Consider the following 23,254-nt stretch of genomic DNA (forward strand, 5'->3'; position numbering starts at 1 on the left):
CTGTATGGCTGGGAATTCCAGAAAGGTGGCTGTGCAACAGCAAATTAAAATCCAGTAGGCTCCTTAAACGCCGTTCAAATTTATTCTAGCATAATCTTGTGTTTCAGAGCTCATTTCATACATCCGATGCAATAAACTCTTGTTTTAAGCAAATTTATACTGTAGGAGAGGATTATGAGCGCCATTAAGGTGCCTACTGTATGAATGGGATAAGCCCTTTTCAGAGAGTAAAATGGGTTCTGGGGCAGCCAGAAACATGGCAGAAGGTCAGGAGAAGGAGACACACCCCCGAGAAAGAAAGGGGGAGAGCGACTTGTTGCAGAACAGAGACATACGCGGGAGACTGGTGGGGACTCCCAGAGGAAAGGGCACTCCCTGCTCACCCACCCTTCTCTCTCACACGCCCCACCGGCATCCCTTCCACCTCCTCACCTGGAAGGCGGCGCCGGGACGGGCAATACTTGGCAGCGGCCGTGAAGCGCGTCAAACTGCCGATAGCTCTGACAGCTGCCGCCATCTTAGCCCAGCAGGGAGGTCGAGCGGACTGAGAGCAGCGGAGGCGCCCCTGGCGAGGAGGGCACGGCAGGCAAGGTGGGCGGGGCCTTCCACTTCCACGGGCGCAGCCGTCTCATGAGAGGGCTGTCTTCAGCAGGGCCTGCTTGGTAATCTCGGCGCACCACTCTTTTACTCCGCGGCCATTGTCTTTAAAATTTTCTCTTCGTCTTTTTTATAAGTAGGCCCTTATAGGGAAACACTGGCGATACGTCGGGGAAGGCCCGCAACGGTTAGGCAGAGGCTAGGGCGACTATGTCGAACGGTAGGGTAGGGCTAGCAAGGGGGCCTCACTGGAAATGGCGCTTTTGAGGACGGAAAGGGGCGGGGTTTCGGAGTGTCAGGCTAGCGAGGGGAACTGCTCGTTGCACCGGGAGTCGCCGCTGCTCGCTGCGTAGGAGGTAAAGGCGGCTGGCGGGAGGCTCCGTCGGGCTTCCCTGTTTCCCCTCTCTCCGCGGGTTCTGAGTTCGAATTTCGCCGCCGGTTTCGAGGCAGAGAAGAAGGGTTGCTCAGAAGGGCTGGGGAAGGGGTCGTGGGCGGAGCTTAGTTCCTTTTCGTGCCCTGAGAGGACAGCGGAAGAGTCGCTGTTGACTTAATTATTGCTGAGTAATGAGTGATATTAGTCAATAAGCACGAACCAGCTTTCCTTTTTAATTAAAAAGCTTGGAGTCGCTGCTAGTATTGTGAGTATACTTATTCCGTAATTAACTACAATACTTTCAGGGGTTCTCTGTTTTTAAGAAAACCAACCACAGCCGGGCAGGTTCTTGTTTGTTAGGTGCTTCCAGACTTGTAAGGCAGGTATTATTGTTCCCGTAGTGTGGTTGGGGAGCTGAAACTAACAGAAAGCGGCTTGCCTAAGGCCTCCTAAAAGAGTTCGTGTAAAGTACTGAGAATCAAACAGGAGGACTCGGCCTCCTGTCCCTTCTTTTATTTATTGAAGTATTTGCACTTAATTCATAACCCCAGTTGACTCCCAAGCAGCTTTATAATTTAAATCCGTTATGTTTTTAAAAATTAGTTCATGGCTTGTGCAGAAGTTGAGTCTTTTCGTAGAGCCAATTATAGTAGTGTATAGTAGTGGGGTGGACAATTCCCAATACGCACTGCTTCCTCTTGATGGTTTCCAGTTGTTGGGCCTCAAAGTGTCTATGCATGATGATGCCCTTGAAAGTGTTCTCTGATAAATATAAAATGGGCAAAGCATGGGTGAACTTCCTCGGAAGTGCCCAAGTTAGTATTTGGTTAAGGATTAGAACTTTTCCTCTCTACTATAGAACCTGTTGTGGCAGATGTGAAATTCAGGCCAGGGACTAATATAGTTGTCTTTGCTACCACAGCTTTACACATTATAAAATTAACATGTATTTGCAGGATGATTAATGCCTGAGGGTACATTTGTTTCTTCTTGCTTTAGGATGCTTTGGGCTGATCCTGCGTTGAGCAGTGGGTTGAACTAGATGGCCTGTATGGCCCTTTCCAATTCTATGATTATAGGAAACAGTGATCTTATATACAAGTTTGTAAAGCATAATGTTTATAGGAAGGGATTTGTGTTGGGATAGGTTTTAGAAAAGGAGAGGGTGCAAGTTAAATTTGATAGGAAAACCACACAGACATGTAGCACATTAAAAGCTAACTAACTTGTTGTAACACAAGCCCCTTAAATTATGAAGGATGAGTTGACAGTTAACTAGATGCGTACAAGAACTTTAGGCAACATCTTAGATCCACTGACATTTCTCTGTTCATTGAAGGATTTCTTCTGCAGAACCAGTTTTCTTTCCTTTCCTCTCCCACTGTAGCCTAAGTATCCTCTGAAATGTTGTTCCCAGCATGGATATTTTAAAAGATTTTTCTAGCCTGTATGAGAGAAAAGACAGCTTTGAACTAAATGTTGACAAAGGAGAACTTTGTACATTCCTTATAAATGCTAACACTCAGGAATTCTGTTTTAAAATAAAATTTTAAGTTGTAGAGAATGGATTTAAGTGTAGGCTGTGCATAATTCAGTGAAACTTCATGTTCTAAAAAAAAAGAAAGCTTTAATCAGATTAGTTCAGCATGGTTGCAATCATTTTAGGTCTTGCAAGGCACCTTATTATATTAACCCAGCAAACAAAATAGAAGGAAAAAACAAGTTTCAACAAATTACAGGGAAATATTCAGCATTTTAGGGTTGACTCAGCCTTCTATCCTTCCGAGGTCAGTAAAATGAGTACCCAGCTTGCTGGGGGGTAAACGGTCATGACTGGGGAAGGCACTGGCAAACTGGGGAAGGCACTGGTATTTAGTCTGCCATGAAAACGCTAGAGGGCGTCACCCCAAGGGTCAGACATGACTCGGTGCTTGCACAGGGGGTACCCTTACCTTTACCTTTATTCAGCATTTTTATCTAAAGAAGAAGTGAGACAGCATCTTTTCATGCACCTCCACAGCCTAAGATGAGGTTGCAGTTTCTGCTTAATGGGAGCATTTTAAAGACTTGGCAGTGATCTGGAAGTCATTCTAACTGTGAGGTTGACTTTCTTGGATGGGCATGTGAACTGGGCTGGATGCCCACTATGAATGTTGCTGACATGCCAGCAGAGTTAATTACTTTTTTTTTTTGTTCTTCCTTTCCAGAATTCAAAATGACATCCATATTGACTTGTACTGTCAAAACCCTTCCAGCTGCGACAGTGTGGACTGCCAGATTCTGTAAGTGCTCTTCCTTTGCATTGGTCCTTTGCAGAAAGATTTCAATATTAAACTACTATGTTGTTTTTTTAAGAACATATACTACTATCTGAGTTTCTGAACTTTTGTTTTCTCACATGGGTCTTCTCATGACCCATGTATGATAGTCTCAGAACATATAGGGAGAGTTCAAGCTTGATTTGGTCTAGAACTCACTTGATATTTTAAAATGTCATCTTTTACTCCAGTGCAAATATTTATATGGATGTTTTTTCTGATTTTGATGCATCTAGATGTTGGACTCTGACCTTTTCCTGGAAGGCTGATAAAATATTTTTGTTGTAAACTTGAGTATTCTGTTTTTCTTTCTTTTCAGTTGTGAGGTCATTCAGCTGTTCACACCAGTTAAATGCAGCAGGTAATGCAAGCTTGTTCTTAGACCTCTTCTGTGAAAGACAAGTAGTAAACTTAAATTCCAAGGGTTAGCTGTGTTGGTCTGAAGTAGCACAATAAAATCAGAGTCCAGTAGTTCTTTTAAGAGCTACATATTATGTTATTATGTAAACCGCCCTGAGCCCCCGGGGAGGGTGGTATATAAATATAATTTAAAAATTAAATAAATAAAGATTTATTCAAGGCGTGAGCACTCTGAGGAAGAGTGCTTGCACTCGAAAGCTCACACCTTGAATAAATCTTTGTTGGTCTTAAAGGTGCTACTGGACTCTGATTATACAGTAGTAAACTTGTAATCAATTCCAAAGCTTACCAATAAAGGTTTCCTTATGGAAATCGGTGGGAACCTCACGGAATGTGGATATTGTCAAAGAGAGGTCACAAATAAATGCTTATTCAAGACTTTAAAAAGGGCTAAGGTACAGAACAGGAGAAGCTTTCAAAGCAGTTCACTGTAGCATTTTTAGTCCAATTTCATTAACATCAGAAAACTACACATCATTTTAAACAAAGTAAGTTCTGCCTTTTTCCTATTTGCTCTTGAGTGTTCGGTCCTTTTAACCCTTGGGAAAGTAGTCAGTGTTGATGCTTTGTATTTTGTAGTGCTTCTGAGTATTTAGAGAGCTATACACACTTATCACAATGTTTTAGGTTTTGCTCCATATAGCCTGATATTTCAAAATGGTGGCTGTGATTGTTTAGAATCTATAGAAGTTCTGCTATGGATCTTTGTAAGCTGTATCTGACATTCTCTTGCTTCAGTTCAACCCAAGACTAAGAAGACTTTAGCCAAAAATGGGGTGAAGAATATTGTACTGGTGGATGGAGTTCGCATTCCGTTTTTGCAGTCAGGAACCACGTAAGTATTAAACTTTTCCTTGACCAAATGTCTGGGATGAAATAAGGAAGGTGGGGAGACATCCTATATCCTTCAGGCATTCATTGTTTTTCCTCTCCTTTAATCCCAAGGTATTCAGATCTGATGCCACATGACTTGAGCAGAGCATCGCTACAGTAAGCAGTGTATTTCATTAAAGGGAATATGAAAAAAGTGTCACTCAGTTCAGATATGGAGGAATTTGAAGGAGCCTATGTTTGTCCCCCTATTCCCACTTCTCAGTCTTGAATAGCCTTCCTGTCTGTTGACCAGATTTCTCCTCCAGGTCCTTCCTCAGTGGAGCCTTTTCTGACCCATTTTCCCTGCCCCTATGGAATGAGATGACTTGTGGATTTGTCAGTTTCCATCTTTTCTTTACCATTCCAGTCATAGGCCTTTTGAGCAAGGATCTTGGGCTGAGCTGAGGATGCTGTTGATACCAAGTCATTGTGAACAAGACGGATTAGAACCGGCATGTCTGACTTCTTTTTAAAAGGTTATGCTTTGCCTCAGGCTCTGGAGATTCTATGTGATATAGAAGTGCAAAGAGTCTCAAAACCTTTCTGAGTGGCTGGTCCAAGTCTGGCTTACTCTGAGACAGGAACCTCCAGCCCTTTTCATTTTCTGTCCAGGTTTGACTGCACTTCTGCTAAGATTCTGTCTTCTGCTAAGACAGTCCAAACTGAAAAATCAATGCATCTTGTAGTACTGCCTCAACATTTATTACAAATGAGATGGATGGTGATAATGGCATGGAAGCTAACATCCAGTTTATAAAGGTGTCAAAGAACAGCTTGGTGTAGCGGTTAAGAGCTGCAGCGTGTAATCTGGAGAACTGGATTTGATTCCCCACTCTTCCTCCATGTGCAACCAGCTGGGTGACCTTGGGCTGGTCACTGTTCCCTCTGAGCTCTCTCAGCCTCACCTACCTTACAGGGTATCTGTTGTGGGGGGAGGAAGTACAGGCAATTGTAGGTTACCTTGAGACTCCTTCAGGTAGTAAAAAAGCAGGGTACAAAGCCCAGCTCTTCAGATTATTATTATTATTATTTTTAGATTTATTTCCCGCCTCTCCCAACAGGCTCGAGGCGGGTCACAACAACTAACCCCATTGAAATTCCCATTAAAACATCAATCTACTAACATGACGGCTAAAAATCCCATCCCTCGCTCAATTATCAAATAGGTGAAGAGGAAAGGATAGGGGAGTAGCATACACTCCAACTCCTGATGATCTCTCTGTCTACTTCTGGAGGTATTTCTGATTTATTATGGCACAGACAATTGCTTCATGTTTCACTCCTTAGACACAGAGTAAGCTGTATGGGTAAGAAAGCAGCTGGCCCTACTTGCTTGGGCTTACCTGCATAGAACTCTATACTGTTTTTCCTCTTCTGACCAGATTCCATTCAAGACCAGATCTGTCAGATTTGTTCTTGTAAACTTTGCTTGTGGTTCGCAGTGTTAGAACCAGTGCACATGAAGTAGCCCTGAATGTGTAGGGTAATCTTTGGCCAGGCACATTCACTTCCCTTCTGTTGAGGCCTCTGTTTTTATTGTGGTTCTTTTGGTTGCGTAAAAATAACTTCTTCCTCTGACCTCTTCCCTCAGGGGCTTGCTGAGCCGGACCAATGTACCAAAGGAAGTTGTTGACTATATTGTTTATGGCACTGTCATCCAAGAGGTGAAAACAAGCAATGTTGCCAGAGAGGTGGGTTAAATGGAGGGAAAAGCACCTTATGATATTGTGTGAAGAAAACAGAAGGAATGTTACCTTAAATATCTGTACAGTCCGGTTTGGGAAGCAAAGTCTGTGGATTACTTTGGCTTCATCAGGACACTCGTTGTGTATTAACAGAAGCCGACAACTCATTTCTTTATCATCACCACTCCACAGTGTCTGGGGAGCATGTCTGACTAGACTTTCTCCCATAGCAAGTGAAATTATTTATACAGTCACTTTGCTTTTCCAAAGCAGACACTGTCCCCAAGCTTTGAAAGGGTAAGAATCATAGAATAATAGAGTTGGAAGGGACCTCCTGGGTCATCTAGTCCAACCCCCTGCATTATGCAGAACACCCACAACCCTATCGCTCATCTGCCACCCCTGTAACCTGCCACCCCTTGAACCTTCACAGAATCAGCCTCGCTGTCAGATTGGCTATCCAGCCACTGTTTAAAAATTTCCAAAGATGGAGAACCCACCACCTCCCGAGAAAGCCTGTTCCACTGAGAAACTGTTCCAACTGTCAGGAACTTCTTCTGGATGTTTAGACGGAATTTCTTTTGAATTAATTTCATCCCATGGGTTCTGGTCCGTCCCTCCGGGGCAAGAGAAAACGACTGCTCCATCCTCTATATGGCAGCCTTTTAAATACTTGAAGATGGTTATCAGATCCCCTCTCAGTCATCTCCTCTCCAGGCAAAACAGACCAAGCTCCCCGAACCTTTCCTCATACGTCTTGACCTCCACACCCCTCACCATTTTGTTGCTCTCTTTTGGACATGCTCCAGTTCATCTACATCCCTCTTCAACTGTGGTGCCCAAAACTGAACACAGCCCCAAGTCTTAGAAGTGCTTAGAGTGCCTTGGAAGCACAGTGTTACGTAGAGGAGTTCCAACTCTCCTTCTGAACTAATAATAAGAGAACGGAGGGCAGATTGGCTCTGATCTTGTGTTGTAATATGGAAAGTCTGTGAAGTGCCTCTTTAAGGCAGCTTAAGCTTAATGTCTGAGACATTTCCCTACTCCCCTGGAGTAAGTGATGTCCCATTAACCACAAATTTTAGATGAGTTACAAAGGCGAACTAAAGATTGTGGGGTCCCTGTTGACGAAAATAAGCTGTATACTTTGTTGGTGCTGATGATGAAGTATTACTAACAGGGCTAAGGGAACTGCAACTCCTACTCAGTCCTCTCCTAGTTCAGTTTTTCCTCTCCTTGGCCATAATGATTTGTATTTCAAGTTTCATTATAATCTATTTTGGGACTCACTTTTGGCAGAGCTGGGCTATAAACATCACAGAGTTCATTTAGGAAATTCCACCTGTTCAGGTCGTGCACTTCAAGCGGAAGCTGTAGCTATGGTTGCTATATTAATTAAACCTGCCTTTTTGGTCTGCTTGTGGGCTGATCTTGCAGGGTGTTGTACCAAACCAGATTAAACCTATGAGTGCTTATACTTGTGTAGTGTTGCAAGTCATGGTGCTTTTCAAGTACAGGCAAGTCTGCAGGGCACCAAAGTTTTGTAGCTGAAACTTGCAACATCAGGCAGTTGCCGAAAGGGACAATGGCAGGGGTAGAACAACAGAGGAGCCTGAAACACACGTATCACCCACCTCGGCTGGATTTGGAACATGGTTGATAGAGCCTGACAAGGCCCAAAGCCCAGGCTGACCCACCAGCCAGAAAACACATTAACAGGAATAGCAGCAAGCATAGAAGCTTGGGTGGCCAGCGAGCACCCAGATAATTCTCCTGCCATTGTGAAAGTCAATTCCTTGCAGCTTCAATGTCCTGTGCAGAGCAGAGCATGGTTCCTGTTAAATTACAGCATCCAGAAATGTGTCAGTAAGTTTATTCCTTTTTGATTGATTAAAGGAGATCTTTTTTAGTGTACTCTGGCCTACGGATTCAGCTCTGGAGTGTTTTTTGGATTCAGCTCCGGAGTGTTTTTTGGAAGTCTCTGACACCACAGATGATGATGACGTGGAAACTGTCCCTCTTTATCACCACTTGTTGACAGTCTCCCCTTTCAGTGGCTGTTGCTCAGTAGCAAAACAATGGAGGAAATGTTACCGGTTGAACATTAGGTAATTGAATGTCTTTCTGAGAACGTGAACCTCCAGTAGCGAAGCTGGTATTTTTCAGAAATACTGTTGCAGTTAAGAATTTGCATAATCCATTCTGCTAAACAGACTTGTTCCATCTATCCTGGTCTATCCAGCAATCCCAGTAGTTTACTTTTAACTTGCAGTGCTGTCCTAACCTTTAACCCAGCTGGCTGTGTGTCAATTGAGGTGTGTCGGTCTGTGGCAATAGTTGTTTAAGGGTGTTTGACTCAGACATTTTCCTGCTGTCACATGAAGCTGGTATATACTATCAGACCTTTCACCTACATAGCTCAGTACTGCCTACTTGCCTAGCAACTCTTCTCCAGCATCTTACTCTGGGATGTCAAAGTTTGAGCCTGGGACGATCTGCATTTAAAACATGTTCTCCCAATGAACTCCACAACATAAATGACAATAATGATTTATCATTTATGTAACACTTTTTCCAGCGTGATAATGGGTATCTATGGCATATTTAGTAAGAATGTTTTGCATAAGAACAAGGTCAGTTTAGTTCAGCATTCCCCATCCCTCAAAGGCCAGCCAGAAAAGCACAGAAGAAGGGCATGAAGGCTGTACCACACTTTTTTTTCCACCTCTGGCAATTGATATTCAGGGGCATACCTTAGCAGAAGAAGAAAGTTTTTCATATGATGCTTTTCTCTACCCGAAGGAGTCTCAAAGTGGCTTACAGTCACCTTCCCTTTCCTCTCCCCACAACAGACACCCTGTGGGGTGGGTGAGGCTGAGAGAGCGCTGATATCACTGCTCGGTCAGAACAGCTATATCAGTGCTGCGGGGAGCCCAGGGTCACCCAGCTGGCTGCATGTGGAGGAGGAGTGCAGAATCAAACTCTGCTCGCCAGATTAGAAGTTGTCCCTCTTAACCACTACACCAAGCTAGCTCTCTTTTTATCCCACCCTCCAAGGAGCATACATGGCTTTTCCTTCCCAATTCTATTATGACAAAAACTGTGTGGTAAGTGAGGCTGAGAGAGTGTGTGTAGATCGAGGTCGCCTAGGAAGTTTCACAGTAAAGTGGGGACTTATTTTGTGTCTTCTTCAACTTAGCCTGACATTTATTACTGCTAGACCACAATGGTTTTGCCTGATCACTGATGCCCCATTAACCTTCACGGTTAATAACTAGAGCCCTCTGCACATGACCTGAATTTATATGCAGTGAATATCTTGTCCTTAAAAGATCCTATTGATGACTTCAGCTCTCAATATGAACGTACAGTAAAAAGTCTCCGTCTTTCAGCCCAGGCTACTTCATGACGTTTTTTTGTGAGTTCAAACAAGGCACGTGCTGTAAAGCTCTTTACATTTTGAAGGGTGCCGTTCTTAATGCTGTCTCTGGCAGGTGCATAATGACCTTGGTGCTCTCTGTTTTGCAGGCTGCTTTGGGAGCTGGCTTCTCAGACAAGACTCCTGCGCACACTGTCACTATGGCTTGCATCTCTTCAAACCAGGCCATGACCACAGGTATGGGAGCCCAAAAAAGGGCACTAGGATGAGCTTGCTGCTGTAAATAACAGAAAGTCTTAAAAGGAGGATGGTGGTTTGATAACACAAGGACAATGCAGACTGAGGAGCAAGAAATGAACAAAAGGAACTTGGGGAGGCACTGCATAAGAAAGATGGGTTTTGGGATTGAGTTTTCAATTAGAGTCTGTGCAGCAGCTGTGCTCTGAGAAAGAATTCCAACTCTCTGTCTTTGTGTGCTCTATTATTTACTGTTGTACTGTTGTATATTGCCTTAGGTACTTTGTAACTTGCTTCAGGTGGGCAGTTGTGTTGATTGGCAGCCAAAGAGCAAAAATCAAGTTCAGCAGCCCCTTAAAGGCCCACAAGATTTCCAGGGTGTAAGCTCTTAAGAGGCAAAGCTTCCATTGGAAATCTTGTTAGCCTTCAAGATACTGCTGGACTCTGGAACTAAGATTAAGCAGTCTGATGAATGTGCAAAGACAAGGCTGGGTTAGCTGAAAGAATGGGGGGGGGGCTCTGTGGAGGGAGGATGCGGTAAAAAGACACTAAACATTAGGGAACAAATCTGCAGGAGGACGATCCTTCCTTAAATAAAAAAGAAGCTGCCTTTCCCTGCTGAATAATGCTGCTTCCTGGTGTTCTCTTCCATAGGTGTCGGTCTCATTGCTTCTGGCCAGTGTGACGTAGTGGTTGCAGGCGGCGTTGAGCTGATGTCAGATGTTCCCATCAGACACAGCAGGAAGATGAGGAAGACTATGCTAGGTCTCACGAGGGCAAAGACCTTGGGTCAGAGGCTGTCCTTGATCTCCAGGATCCGTCCTGATTACTTTGCTCCTGAGGTAAAATCCCGCCTCCCTCTCCTTTTTCTCTGAGAATAAATCAGACATGGGCCAATTACATCCAGCCACTCAGCCCCCTGGCCAGCACGGGCTAATGGGATTGTGTTCCTGAAGAAATGTTATGAGCTACAGGGATCGTAAAGAACAGTAGAGGGAGTGTGAAGGCCACATCCGGGTCTCTGTTCGCTTTCCCAGGACTTGCTTGTCATGCTTCCAGCATTCTTGCTAGAAATGGGAAGAGCCAGTATCCCAGTTGGTGGATGCAAAAGCGAGCACAGACTCAGATGTGGCTCTCTGTCTAAAGATTTATGCATCCTGGAGATATCATGAATGGTAACTCCTCAGAGCTCTCAGCATTGTGGCTCCAGTGGGTGAGCTACTGAATATTTGTGTCCAATCCAGACACCACCACTTTCCCCTTCGCTATGGAGAGGATGGTGACCTCGTGTTCATTAATGTGCTGGCATGGAACATTCAGAACAGAAGACATGCAAACCAATAGTCAGGTTGAACCAGAATCCCATGTCCAGTAGCCAGTGGGGACTGTCCATGAGAATGCAGAAGTATGTGTCTGCTATAGTAAAGCAAGAGAAGGTACAGCTGACTCTGGGAAAGACTTTGCAAAAAGATGATGAAGAAGAAGAGTTGGTTCTTATATGCCGCTTTTCTCTACCCGAAGGAGTCTCAACATGGCTTAACATTTGCCTTCCCTTTCCTCTTCCCATAATGGACACCCCATGAGGGATGTGAGGCTAAGAGAGCCCTAATATTACTGCTCGGTCAGAACAGCTTTATTAGTGCTGTGGTGAGCCCAAGGTCACCCACCTAGTTGTATGTGGAAGATGAGTGGGGAATCAAACCCAGCTTGCCCGATCAGAAGTCTGCACTCCTAACACTACACCAAACTGGCTCTCACCAAACTAAAGTAGGTCTGGAAGAGGATGAAACCTGGCTGAGGCTGGTCAGGCATGGATGATAGAAGGTCTGGTGGTGGTGGAAGAGGAAGAAAGAAGCAAGAAGCTGAGGGAGCTGATAGCAAATGAGCTTGTGATGAGAACCAGAAGTGAGAGGGAAGGGGAATAGAAAAAGGGGTCAGCCTCCATGGACAGACGGAGAGCAAGGACAGAAGTTTGAGCTTGACAAGTTCTGGGGAACACATACAGTGTGTGTGCTGGCTGGGTAGACTTCTGGGAGCCAATTTTTACAGAGGGCTTTCTTGGTTTCTACAGTTGCCAGCCGTGGCAGAGTTCTCCACCAGTGAGACGATGGGTCACTCAGCAGACCGTCTGGCAGCGGCTTTCGCCATCTCACGTGCCGAGCAAGACGAATACGCCCTGCGGTCTCACAGCCTGGCCAAGAAAGCCCAGGATGATGGGCTTCTCACCGATATTGTTGCATTCAAAGTGCCAGGTAAAGCAGCCACTCAAAGGAGTTTGTGGAAGGTCCAGACCAGCGGTTCTCAGCCTCTCCAATGCTGTGACCCCCAACTGCAGGGGGGTCGGTGACAGCGATGTGCACACGTGTGGGCAGTGTGCGCACGAGCACAACAGTCAGGCAGCGTGGAGACGGCCATTGCAATGGCTCTGCTGCCGCTGGCCATCTGCTACTGCCTGCCACCCCCACCTGCTACCACTGCCCCGCCACCTGCCACTGCCGCCAGTCGTGGCCGCCACCGTGGCGGCAACCAACCTGGGGACCCCGAAGAAGGGGCCATGTGACCCCTAGGTTGAGAACCACTGGTCCAGACCATGTTGTCATCATTTCCAGTGCCAAGAAAGGCAATGGCAGGGGTCAGAGCATTTACTGTCAGCAGAAGAGGATTTTGACCAGCTTCCTCCCCACACTGCATACCCTTACCTTGCAGCCAGTTCTTTGGCATCTTCTGAACCCCAGTGGCAGCAGTTGCAGGGTGTGGGGGGACATGATGGCTGCAGTAGGAGGGTGTAGGGTCTGTCCTACAGGCAATATTATGGGCATAGGCTGTAGTTATGGTGTAGAGCAGACTTTTTCAACCAGAGTTTTGGGAAATCCTGGGGTTCTTGATGGCCCAGAAGGGTTTCCCAAATGGGTGGGAGTTAATTAATTTTAACATATATTTTAAATTTGTTAAACATTTATTGGGTGATACGACCATATGTGGTCAGGTCAGCCTGCCCCCCCCCCATGGCCAATGATGGGTCTGGAGGGGGTGGGAAGGGGAGGGCCCCCGGGTGGGTTGTGTGCACAGCTATGCTTCCCAACCATATTCTGCACAATCCTGCAACTTCTGGGGCTTCTCAAAGCCTGAAGAATGTGTCAGGGGTTTCTCAATGGTAAAAACGTTGAGGAAGGCTGGTATACAGAAACCAGAGTCAATCCAGTCTACTTGTGTGAAATTGCAGCCATCTTATAATAATAATAATTTTTATTTATAGCCCACCCTTCCAAACGCTCTGGGCAGGTAACGTCCTGAGTTTTGATATGGCCTGAGTTAGTTTTGAAATTACTATATTTGGATCCCAACAAATATTTCAGAACTGATTTTAAGATTGCTACACTGCAAGCCCACTTTAAAGCCATAGAGCCTTACACGCCTCAAAAACTAGAAGCCGCTTAAAATGTGAAATGCTACAGTAAGGTCGAGCGGACTGTAATACAGGTTTGTTCATGGATTGATTCCTCCCAGAAAACAAATTAGAAAACCTGCTCATGGATGGCACATATCCCTAAACTACTTTTCATGCCGACCACCCAGTTTTGATAGCCTCCTAGCTTTACATGCCTGACTGAAGCATCCCGTTTCTCCCTGACCCCTCATTACCATAGGATAAAGGATAGGCTTATTTTTCTCAAGCAGGTTTCTGTCCTCCGTGAACAATAGAGGTTGTGGCTTCAGCAATAGAACACGAAGGGATTTCCTGATAGGGATGAAGCCGTCAGAAATGATTGCCTAATTCATGGTTCCAGAGGCCTCTGATGTACTCCGTTCCTAGAGGCTGATGGTTGCTATTGCCTCAACAGCCCTGATCTTACAAGTGTACAACAATTGTTTGCCGAAGAGGCAGGGTCCTGGGAAAAGAAGCTCTGTAGGCGGAAAAGAAAAGGCCACGAGGATGGGGGTGAGAATGGTCAGAAGCGGAAATGGAAGCCACAATGGGCACCTTGTTCTCTTAATTTGTCCTCTCAATTGATTCTCGCAGGCAGGGATACTGTTGTGAAGGACAATGGAATTCGTCCTTCTTCATTGGAGCAGATGGGCAAACTGAAAGCTGCTTTTGTCAAGCCTTACGGAACGGTCACGGCTGCCAACTCTTCTTTCCTGGTAATGTTAAACCTGCGTTTTCTCCCCCACCAACACCCTTGAACAACAACAGTGTCCTTGGAGGTTTCCAGCTGTTCCAAAAGCTGTTACTGCTAAAATCATAAGGCTAGAGACGTGTGCTAAAATATTTAGCTGGTCAGCTTTAATGCATATATGGAATTCAGTCTTTGTCTATCAGTATTTTGCTCCTGGTACCACCATAGATGCTATTAGAAAGTTGGCAAATGACTCCAGCTGGGTTACCCTTCAGCCTGGCTTTCACTAATGAATGAAGTGGCTTGGGTGGGTTTTCCTTAAGCTCAAGAATCGCTAGCTTATGTCTTTCTGAAATAGAATCACATTCATGCCACACCTTTAGAATAGGTTATAAAGGTAAAGGTATCCCCTGTGCAAGCACCGGGTCATGTCTGACCCTTGGGGTGACGCCCTCTAGTGTTTTCATGGCAGACTCAATACGGGGTGGTTTGCCAGTGCTTTCCCCAGTCGTTACCGTTTACCCCCCAGCAAGCTGGGTACTCATTTTACCGACCTCGGAAGGATGGAAGGCTGAGTCAACCTTGAGCACGACTGCTGGGATTGAACTCCCAGCCTCATGGGCAGAGCTTTCAGACTGCATGTCTGCTGCCTTACCGCTCTGCGCCACAAGAGGCTCCTTAGAATAGGTTATACATGCCAGTAAATAACAGCTGTAATTGATTGCCAAAGAGATGGAAATGATGGTGCTATTGAAGGACATGGGTGCTTTGCTGCGTGAAGGAAACCAGGCCCATGCTGCAAATAATTTACACTCTGAAACATGACATAGAGGAAGACAGCAATCGGCAAGGAGGGAAGGTCGGGATGAGAATAAGCTTGAGATGAGCAGGCTAATTTTTCATGCTGGAGGTCAGAGATTTTTTCATGTGTGTAGGCATGCATGTGCATATGTGAGTATCCCTAATTCTCCCTGTGTATATTGAGAGGCATTACCTTCTAAATGTACTAGTGCAGTGGCTAGATGGCTGAGAATAGGTGATCTTGGAGCATCTACTTTCTATCCCTGTGGTAGGAGTTTATAGTTGGATGAAATGCCCAAAAATTGGGGGGAATAGTTATTATATGGGACGGAAGATAACGTTTGCATTTTGATATCCTCAAGTCTATGCGAAATTGCCTTGAAATCTTTTTCACTCAGACCCATCAGCCACACAATATCGAGCCCAATGTTTTTCAGTTTAAGTAAAATTCTATTGTGCCAACTGGAAATGTTCAGGTCGCACAATAGGTCACATAGAAGGCTACCAGAGTTCTGTTACTTTGTCTGATGGAGTTGTTTGGCTTCCTTTTCCAGACGGATGGAGCCTCCGCAGTCCTCCTGATGTCGGAAGAGAAAGCTTTGGCAATGGGGTACAAGCCCAAGGCCTACCTCAGGTGAATGGAAGACTTCTGCTTTTCAGTGCTGTTTGTGTTGTGCTTATCCTCTCTCCTGGCCACGGATTGACAGCTCTTTGCTTTGCTTCTCTCATCCAGGGATTTTGTATATGTGTCCCAGGACCCAAAGGACCAGCTGCTGCTTGGGTAAGTTGCAGGCTGTTAGGCCTCAAAGGCTTCTCAGTGTTCATCTTGCCAGTGAAAAAAACATTCCTCCTCAGTGGGATTCTTTAAGTTGCAACAAAAGCAAAACATCCCCAGCCAGCCCTCTGGTTCTCTCCCAGCCCTCCAGCTCCTCCGCGCACAGTGATTTCTGGCTGCCGAGTGGAGATGGTAGTTCCTTCACTCACTTGAAGATCACCTGCTTTGCAGGTCCCAGTTCAATCCCTGACACGGGCATTGGCAAGAATTTCTGGCGATTGGGTTGCAGTAGTCCCTGGCCCTTCTCTCCCAGTCCCTTTGGTGCTCAGTTACCTCAGTTGGAAGAATGGATCCATTCTTGTTTCTCTCATAGGCTGTCAGAATCTCTCTTCTGTCTCTAAACCGACCCCCCCTCCTGCTGAAATAAAAAGCATGTGAACCCTGATACCATTTGACCATGGCTCTAGTCAGATTGGAATTTCTACAGAGTCCCATTACAGTGAAAACAAAAACATCAGGAGATACTTCAAGTGTCACTTTATATCTTTGGTCTGGTGTATCTTTAGTTTTTTCAAAAGAAATGTGCAACCCAAGTAATATATATCTTTAAAATGGTCCAGAATAATGCTTACAAGCTTTGAGAAATACTTAGAGTCTGTCATATCTGCTGTTTCCTTTCTTACCTCAGTAAGGATAGAAAAAATGTTGTGGGGTGGCTTCTCTCAAAACACTTTTAGGGATAGCCCCTCCCCCATTTAAAAATAGTTTTGGTCTTACGACGAGGCAGCTTAATGTGTTGATAAGATTTCCAAGCGCTAGACTGGAGGCATTCCATGTGACTGGCAGGTGTGTGGGATACAGACCCTGGCAGAACAAGTAGTCTCACAATGGAGACTCTGGCATGTGTCCTTTCTCCCGCAGTCCCAGGCAATCTGTCCACAAGGTGGAGCCACATTTACAGCTGAAGTTTGCCAAGTTAAAAGTACAAGGGTTGAGCAATTAACTAGTGGCAAGAAGTACCAGTTTGAGTACCTTGAGCTTTCGGAAGAGAGTCTTGCATAACCATGAATTCTTGAGCAACCTGTAGAAACCATATTATAAAAAAAATTGGTTTGCAGTTACTGTGGGAAAGCATCTTTGGACTGTTCTCTCTCTCTCTTTCTCCCCCCACCCCCCATCTCAGTACACCAAATAGAGATGGTAGCATGTTCTGTGTTACTTCTGTGTTCTGAATAATACAAGGCAAAGCCCTTCAAGGCCTTATTTGTGAGGAATGAAAGGGGGTAGCGGTGGCAGGTGCCTTCTGTATGGGTATTTTTAACTCCTCTAAGAAGCAGATGGGTCTCCTCCACAAGTCCCTGAGTGCAACTCTTTTCTTTTCCCTATCAGCCCCACCTACGGTACTCCCAAGGTGCTAGAGAAGGCTGGCCTGACCATGGCAGATATTGATGTGTTTGAGTTTCATGAAGCATTTGCAGTAAGTATTTCTAAAGTTGTGTATTGGGAAGGGACTCTTGGGATACTCTCCATAGGAAGAAAAGCCACTCACCTTCGCTAACTTTGTAACCAGAAGGGACTAAACTCTCTGGACGGAAATCTAGGGAGTTGTGCAGCCAAAGATAAGCATGCAAATTGAGTGCTTTCATATAAAAATGCCTTCTTTGGATTGTAAAACTGAGGACAGTATCTTTCGCTGATGTTTCATTGCTGATATGGAAACATATCTACTGGCGTGCTCCCTGAAACGGAAATGACTATGTACATGACATCCATTTGTCCAGCCCCAGGGAGCAGGCCAGTAGATGGAAAGGAAGACAAGCAGCAGCTGGCCAGGCCAAGTACTGAGCACCACTCACTGTGCCACCGCCTCCTCCTCCCACTGCTCATCTTCCACGGCTGGTCATGGAAGACAGGCAGCAGAAGCAGTGACAGTGCAGCAAACAGGGCTTAGCACTGTGCCTGGCCAGCCGCCATGGCCATTCCTGTTAAACCCGCGCACAAGATGGCGAGGCCGGCTATAGAAGATGGGCAGCAGCTGGCCAGGCCTAGCACTGAGCTCCGCTCAATGTGCTGCTGGCTGTCAGGAGTGTAGGGCCGGGTGCAGAAGATGGCCCTGCCCAGCTGTCACCATCAACTCCACTGCCTGTCTTCCACGCCTGGCCCTGCATTCGTTCCAGAATTAGTTTGTTGCAGATTTATGGGTTTCCACATTAACTGCGTCAATCTAATTCTTGGAATTTTTGTTTAAGCGTCTCTGGTAAGCTCCACCAAGAAAATCTAATTACATGATATACCTTGTAGCACTGCTGGCATTCAAATCTCAGTCCAACCACATAATGGTTGACTGCATTCAGATACTGCAAAAATCCTCCATCCCAGGAAGGCATTAACAGTTTATTTTCAGGTGGGTAGCTGTATAGCAGAAGAAAGGTTTGAGTCCAGGGGCACCTTTAAGACCAACAAAGTTTTATTCCAGGTATGAATTTTTGTGTGCACTCATTCTTAACCAGATACTGTAAAACAGAATATCCTCGACCATTAAATATAGGTAGAGGAATCTATATGTAATGGTTGAGGATATACTATTTTACTGTATTTGACAAAGTTGGTCTTAAAAGGTGCCACTGGCTCAGTTTATTTTCACGGGGCAGATATGCAGGGAGCATGTGAAAACAACAGGCTGAGATGGTGCCCTTTCTGGAGAAATAGGCTTGCCACAACATTTGAACGCAGCCAACCAAGTTCCTCATTTGCAAAATAAGAACAGTTAACTGCCAACCTCACATTATGGTATTTTATTCATAGGTGATTATGAGAATGAGTGACCTAAAGAGTAAAACAAATCAGGAGTCCCCAGTGTGGTGCCCATGGATGCAATGATACTCACTGACACTTTTCCTTTGTTGTTATGTTGTTAGTTGTGAAGTCGTGTCCAACCCATCGTGACCCCATGGACAATGATCCTCCAGGCCTTCCTGTCCTCTACCATTCCCTGGAGTCCATTTAAGTTTGCACCGACTGCTTCAGTGACTCCATCCAGCCACCTCATTCTCTGTCGTCCCCTTCTTCTTTTGCCCTTGATCGCTCCCAGCATTAGGCTCTTCTCCAGGGAATCCTTCCTTCTCATGAGGTGGCCAAAGTATTTGAGTTTCCTCTTCAGGATCTGGCCTTCTAAGGAGCAGGCAGGGCTGATCTCTAGGACTGACCGGTTTGTTTGCCTTGCAGTCCAAGGGACTCACAAGAGTCTTCTCCAGCACCAGAGTTCAAAAGCCTCAATTCTTTGACGCTCGGCCTTCCTTATGGTCCAACTTTTCCCAGTGCCTGCTAAATGTTTTTAGGAAGTAGGTGGGGCTAGGTAGACATCTGCACTGCAAGGATTCTGGTTGTCTGCTGGCAATTTGGTTAGCTGTGTAGACATTTTAAAATGTGTCTGGCAGCAGCTGCCACCACATCATAAGGACCTGCACTGACTGAAATGATGATCATTGTGTTGCTGGCTCTGCTTCCTGTGACAGCCATTTTCTCCCCCTGCCCACCGTGTAGCCCTTTTGTGGCAGCCATGTTCCTTCACTCACTGTGTTGTGTCTGAATTCCAACCATGCCTGCAGGCTCAAAAAAATTGGGGACCTTTCCTTCAGACAGCAAAAAGCCTCAGTGCATTTCCTATAATTGTGGAGAGAGGTGAATCCTGGGCACCTGCGTGTTTATCAATCAGATGTCTCCATTCAAAGAGACCCAAGAGATCCTCTTAGAGCGAGCATTTGTGTGCTTGGATCTGACTTCGTGATTTCTCCTCTACAGGAATTCTCTTATAATGTTTTTCGCTCTCCTTTCCTACCTAGGGCCAGATTTTGGCTAACCTGAAAGCTATGGACTCAGATTGGTTTGCTCAAAACTACATGGGCAGAAAGTCTAAGGTAAAGTTCTGGCTAGCAAATGCATTGTAAATCTGTGTGTTTACGCACAGCGGAACCCTGCCTGCCCTCCGTTCATGTTCTGTGTGTCTCTTGCTTGCATGCTGGGGGGCAAGTCACCTCGTACTGGACACCATTGGAACTAACCAGCCCCCCCCCCCCAAAGCCTACTGCTATGCAAAGAGCATTGGTCTTTATGCAGCCACACTGGCTGGCCTGGTATGTGTGCTGTCAGGACTAGTCTTCCATTACTATGTTCCTAACTGACTGTATCCCATTATAGGCAAACTTTTGCGTGATTTATTCACGTGTGAATCTTTTGCTTATGATATTCCTGTTCCTGCTTCTTGTAGGTTGGGGCCCCTCCCCTGGAGAAATTCAATAACTGGGGTGGGTCTCTGTCACTGGGACACCCCTTTGGCGCCACCGGCTGCCGATTGGTAATGACTGCTGCCCACCGGTTGAAGAAAGAGGGTGGCCAGTATGGGCTGGTGGCTGCGTGTGCTGCAGGAGGACAGGTAAGAACGGGGAACTTTGACTGTTTTTAGGTTGGCAAGTTCTGTACATTTTGGGGCATTGGCACTCCAGGGGCAAGAAAGACCAGGTTTGCCCTTGTAAAGCTGCCTTCCTCCTCCCTGTATATCATGTGAGTCTGTTCTTCCATGCATGCCTCTAATCTAGCTGTCGCTGTTTCCCTTGCAGGGTCATGCAATGATAGTGGAACTTTACCCACAGTAAAAGCAAGAACTGCTGCAAACGGCTCTTCCCGAAACAGCGGTGCCATTCCAGGGCACTTGGAGCAACATAGCTGTGTCTCTTCCTTTGCAGAAAGGATTTCTGGTGGCCTTTATAAATATTTTCTTAACTGCCTGTGAAAGCTAAGAGTAGACAGACGTGTCCCTGAAGAGCTTTATTTATGTCCGTAAGGGGTGTCTGCAGTTTGTCCAACGTAAAATGATTAATTTTCTCTGTCTGAGAAGAGTGTTCAGGAGTGGAGGAATTCTGAAAGAGAGACTGGCTAGTGACAAATGGTTCAGGTTTTAACACAAAGCTTTAGGCATTTTAAAAATCTGTAATCTGAATTGAAATCAACTAGGCTATATTTTACAGCAGAAGGCTAGCACAAAGTTGTTGAAGCCCCAGGAAGTGGGCTTTGGACAGCATTAGGCTACAGTGTCTTTCACAGCTCATCAGCCTTAATAAACAAGAGAAATGTCAAGGTGTGGGTGCCCCTTGCTTTTATCTGCTGCTTTCACAATTGTGCTCATTGCAGCAGCTGTTTGGGTCAATGGTAGAACATCTGCTCTGTATGCAGAAGATCTCAGGCTTGATCTGCAACCTGCAGCAGTCAATTCCGGCAGAGGAAATGGCAGCTTGGGAGGGTGGACTCTCCAGAGGCCCAGGAGTTTCCCAAGACAGAGTTAGCCCCTCTCTGCCTGGGTTAAGCAAGCCTTCGTGTGTCAGTTCTTGTGACCTGAGTGGTGATTCTTAGCAATATTTGTGTTTACATTTGGAATGGGAGGGGGGGAATACAACTGCTGGCTTCCAAAAGTCTCTCTTGATCAGCAAGGGCCCATTGTCCGAGGAAGGCTTCATGAAAAGCAGCTCTGCCAGTCCGTAGTCTTCTTCGCAAGGCTGTCCAGCTAAAAAACAAGAAAGCATTCTTGACTTTCTGCTCAGCAGCTACAACATGCAGTTAACACAATGGAAACTGAGCAATATGGAGAGAAGGCTTGCTAATATTAGCCCCACCATGCTTTAAAAGGGATCTTCCCATTATTGATATGCAATCCGTTTGGCTGTAGCAGAGGCTAAGGTGATCCAGCTGCAAACTCTCTCGCCTTAATTTACATGTGATATATTTATTAGACATGCAAGCAAAGCCCCTTATGGGCCAGTCTTTGATAGATCAGCCCCAATTGATGTTTGAACCTTTTTCTCCTCAACTATTTCCTTTGTATATTAATTTCACTCAGCAGCGCTGACTCCTCTTTGTATTTGTGTCATCCTACCCCTGGATGCTCTCTTCTTGTGGCCACCCCCTCATTCCCATTCCCTTTGCTTATTTGGAAGCAAGGAAATGTGAGAGAGTTTGGAAGCTCTTGAAGTGCCACTGTAATAACAGGAATGGAACTAGAATCATAGAGTTGGAAGGGGCCATACAGGCCATCTAGTCCAACCCCCTGCTCAACGCAGGATCAGCCCTACACATCCTAAAGCATCTAAGAAAAGTGTGTATCCAACCTTTGCTTGAAGTCTGCCAGTGAGGGGGCGCTCACCACCTCCTTAGAAGAAGAAGAGTTGGTTCTTATATGCCGCTTTTCCCTACCCGAAGGAGGCTCAAAGTCACTTACAGTCATCTTCGCATTCCTCTCCCTTAGGCAGTTGATTCCACTGCTGAACTACTCGGACTGTGAAAATCTTCACCCTGATATCTAGCCGATATTGTTCTCCACATAGTTTAAACCCATTACTGTGGGTCCTCTCCTCTGCTGCCTCCAGGAACCTTTTCCTGCCCTCCTCTGACAACCTTTCACGTACTTAAAGAGCGATAGGGTTGTGAGTGTCCTGCATAGTGCAGGGGGTTGGACTAGATGACCCATGAGTTCCCTTCCAACTCTATTATTCTATGAGCAATCATGTCCCTTCTCACCCTCCTCTTCTCCAGGCTGAACATTCCTAAACTGAGCAAGGGGCCAATGGTTTTTCTATTCTCTCCCACCCTTTCTGCTAAGGAGCTCTGCTTTCTGCATCTGGTATGAGGCAGATAAGGTTTACCCTCACAACCATTTCAAACTGTAGGTGGAGAGTACAGTTGTGCTCTTCAGCTTGCTTCAGCCACCTCAGCGATCACCGCAGCCTCCTACGTGCTGCTTGGGGCTGCAGTGGCCGAGGCAGCCGAACCGAGCCGAAGTGCACAACCCTAGTGGAGAGTGTGCAGCTGGCCATCCTTACCCAGCAAAGTAGCTTCTAATTCCCCCCCACACACACACACACCTGACCAGAGCAATTCATGTCCTGAACCAGTCTGCTGGGAGGATCTTATAGAAATCTAAATGTTAAATATAACTGCTGTAATCTTAGAACAGGCAATGGACAGTGAAGAACCCTGTAGATTGCTGCTGGGTGGGGTTTCCTGCGTTAATGTCTGGCCGCTCACATGCACAGCTTAGAGGGGAGCACTGTTACCCAGTACCTCTACAGAGCTGAGGTCTGGTCTTCCTTGTGCTCAAGCCCAAACTGCATGGGAAAAAACAAACTGTGCAAGCAAGTGGGGGAATAGTGCAAGGATTTAGGGGAACCGGGGTGGGCAACAGGCACAGGGTGCTGTTCTGTGCCTGTTCAAGCAGGGGCTGTAGATTAGGCCATGGGGAGTCTGCCATCCATGTATGATGATCTTCTGAACTGCTCTTTAGAAGCTCATGGTTCTTCTCAGTTCTCCCACCCAGAGCAGCTGCAAAGAATGAGCCCTCTTCTTCCTCATTACTGTTGCAGGGTCTTGACAGGGCATGCAGTTTTCTCAATTGAGCCTTTTTAGATCCCAGCTCCTTGCAAGTGGTCCTTTCCCAAGGTTTCTGAGTCTCAAAAAACTCTCTGCAGAGGGAATTGCGTATTTTTAAAAGCAGGAATCTCACATGCATGCACAAACACACCTCCTCTTTGCAGCTTTCCAACCTCTTTAGTTGCTTAACCTGGAATTCGTAAATTCACTCTTGCTCTGTGAAAACAAATAGAAATAAAAGGGGAAACGATTGAACAAGACA

At 45.8% G+C, this 23,254-nt stretch overlaps 2 protein-coding genes across 5 annotated transcripts in view; one reads left to right on the forward strand and one right to left on the reverse strand.

The window, feature by feature from the left end:
- The window catches only part of HADHA (hydroxyacyl-CoA dehydrogenase trifunctional multienzyme complex subunit alpha), a 26,469-nt gene extending 25,864 nt beyond the window's left edge, over positions 1–605 (reverse strand). The window contains exon 1 of the mRNA XM_077330786.1: positions 433–605. Within this exon, the coding sequence (XP_077186901.1) occupies positions 433–517 (85 nt within the window). The 5' untranslated portion in view covers positions 518–605. The remainder of the gene's footprint in view (positions 1–432) is intronic.
- On the forward strand, positions 459–20,709 carry HADHB (hydroxyacyl-CoA dehydrogenase trifunctional multienzyme complex subunit beta). Of its 4 annotated transcripts, none has more exons than XM_077330819.1 (16): positions 459–591; positions 3,178–3,252; positions 3,608–3,649; positions 4,447–4,543; positions 4,654–4,698; positions 6,173–6,272; positions 9,795–9,882; positions 10,537–10,724; positions 11,954–12,134; positions 13,904–14,025; positions 15,356–15,435; positions 15,535–15,582; positions 16,966–17,053; positions 19,419–19,493; positions 19,844–20,008; positions 20,193–20,709. In XM_077330819.1, the coding sequence occupies exons 2-16, from the start codon at positions 3,186–3,188 to the stop codon at positions 20,226–20,228; spliced, it is 1,422 nt and encodes a 473-aa protein (XP_077186934.1). In that variant the 5' UTR covers positions 459–591; positions 3,178–3,185; the 3' UTR covers positions 20,229–20,709. The 4 variants fall into 4 exon arrangements, with proteins under 4 accessions (XP_077186934.1, XP_077186914.1, XP_077186905.1 ...); XM_077330799.1 differs by having other exon boundaries at positions 505–662; XM_077330790.1 differs by lacking the exon at positions 459–591 and adding an exon at positions 796–953.
- The last annotated feature ends 2,545 nt before the right edge of the window (positions 20,710–23,254 follow it).

The sequence above is a fragment of the Paroedura picta genome, chromosome 1 (assembly GCF_049243985.1).
Source record: "Paroedura picta isolate Pp20150507F chromosome 1, Ppicta_v3.0, whole genome shotgun sequence".
Lineage (NCBI taxonomy): Eukaryota > Metazoa > Chordata > Lepidosauria > Squamata > Gekkonidae > Paroedura > Paroedura picta.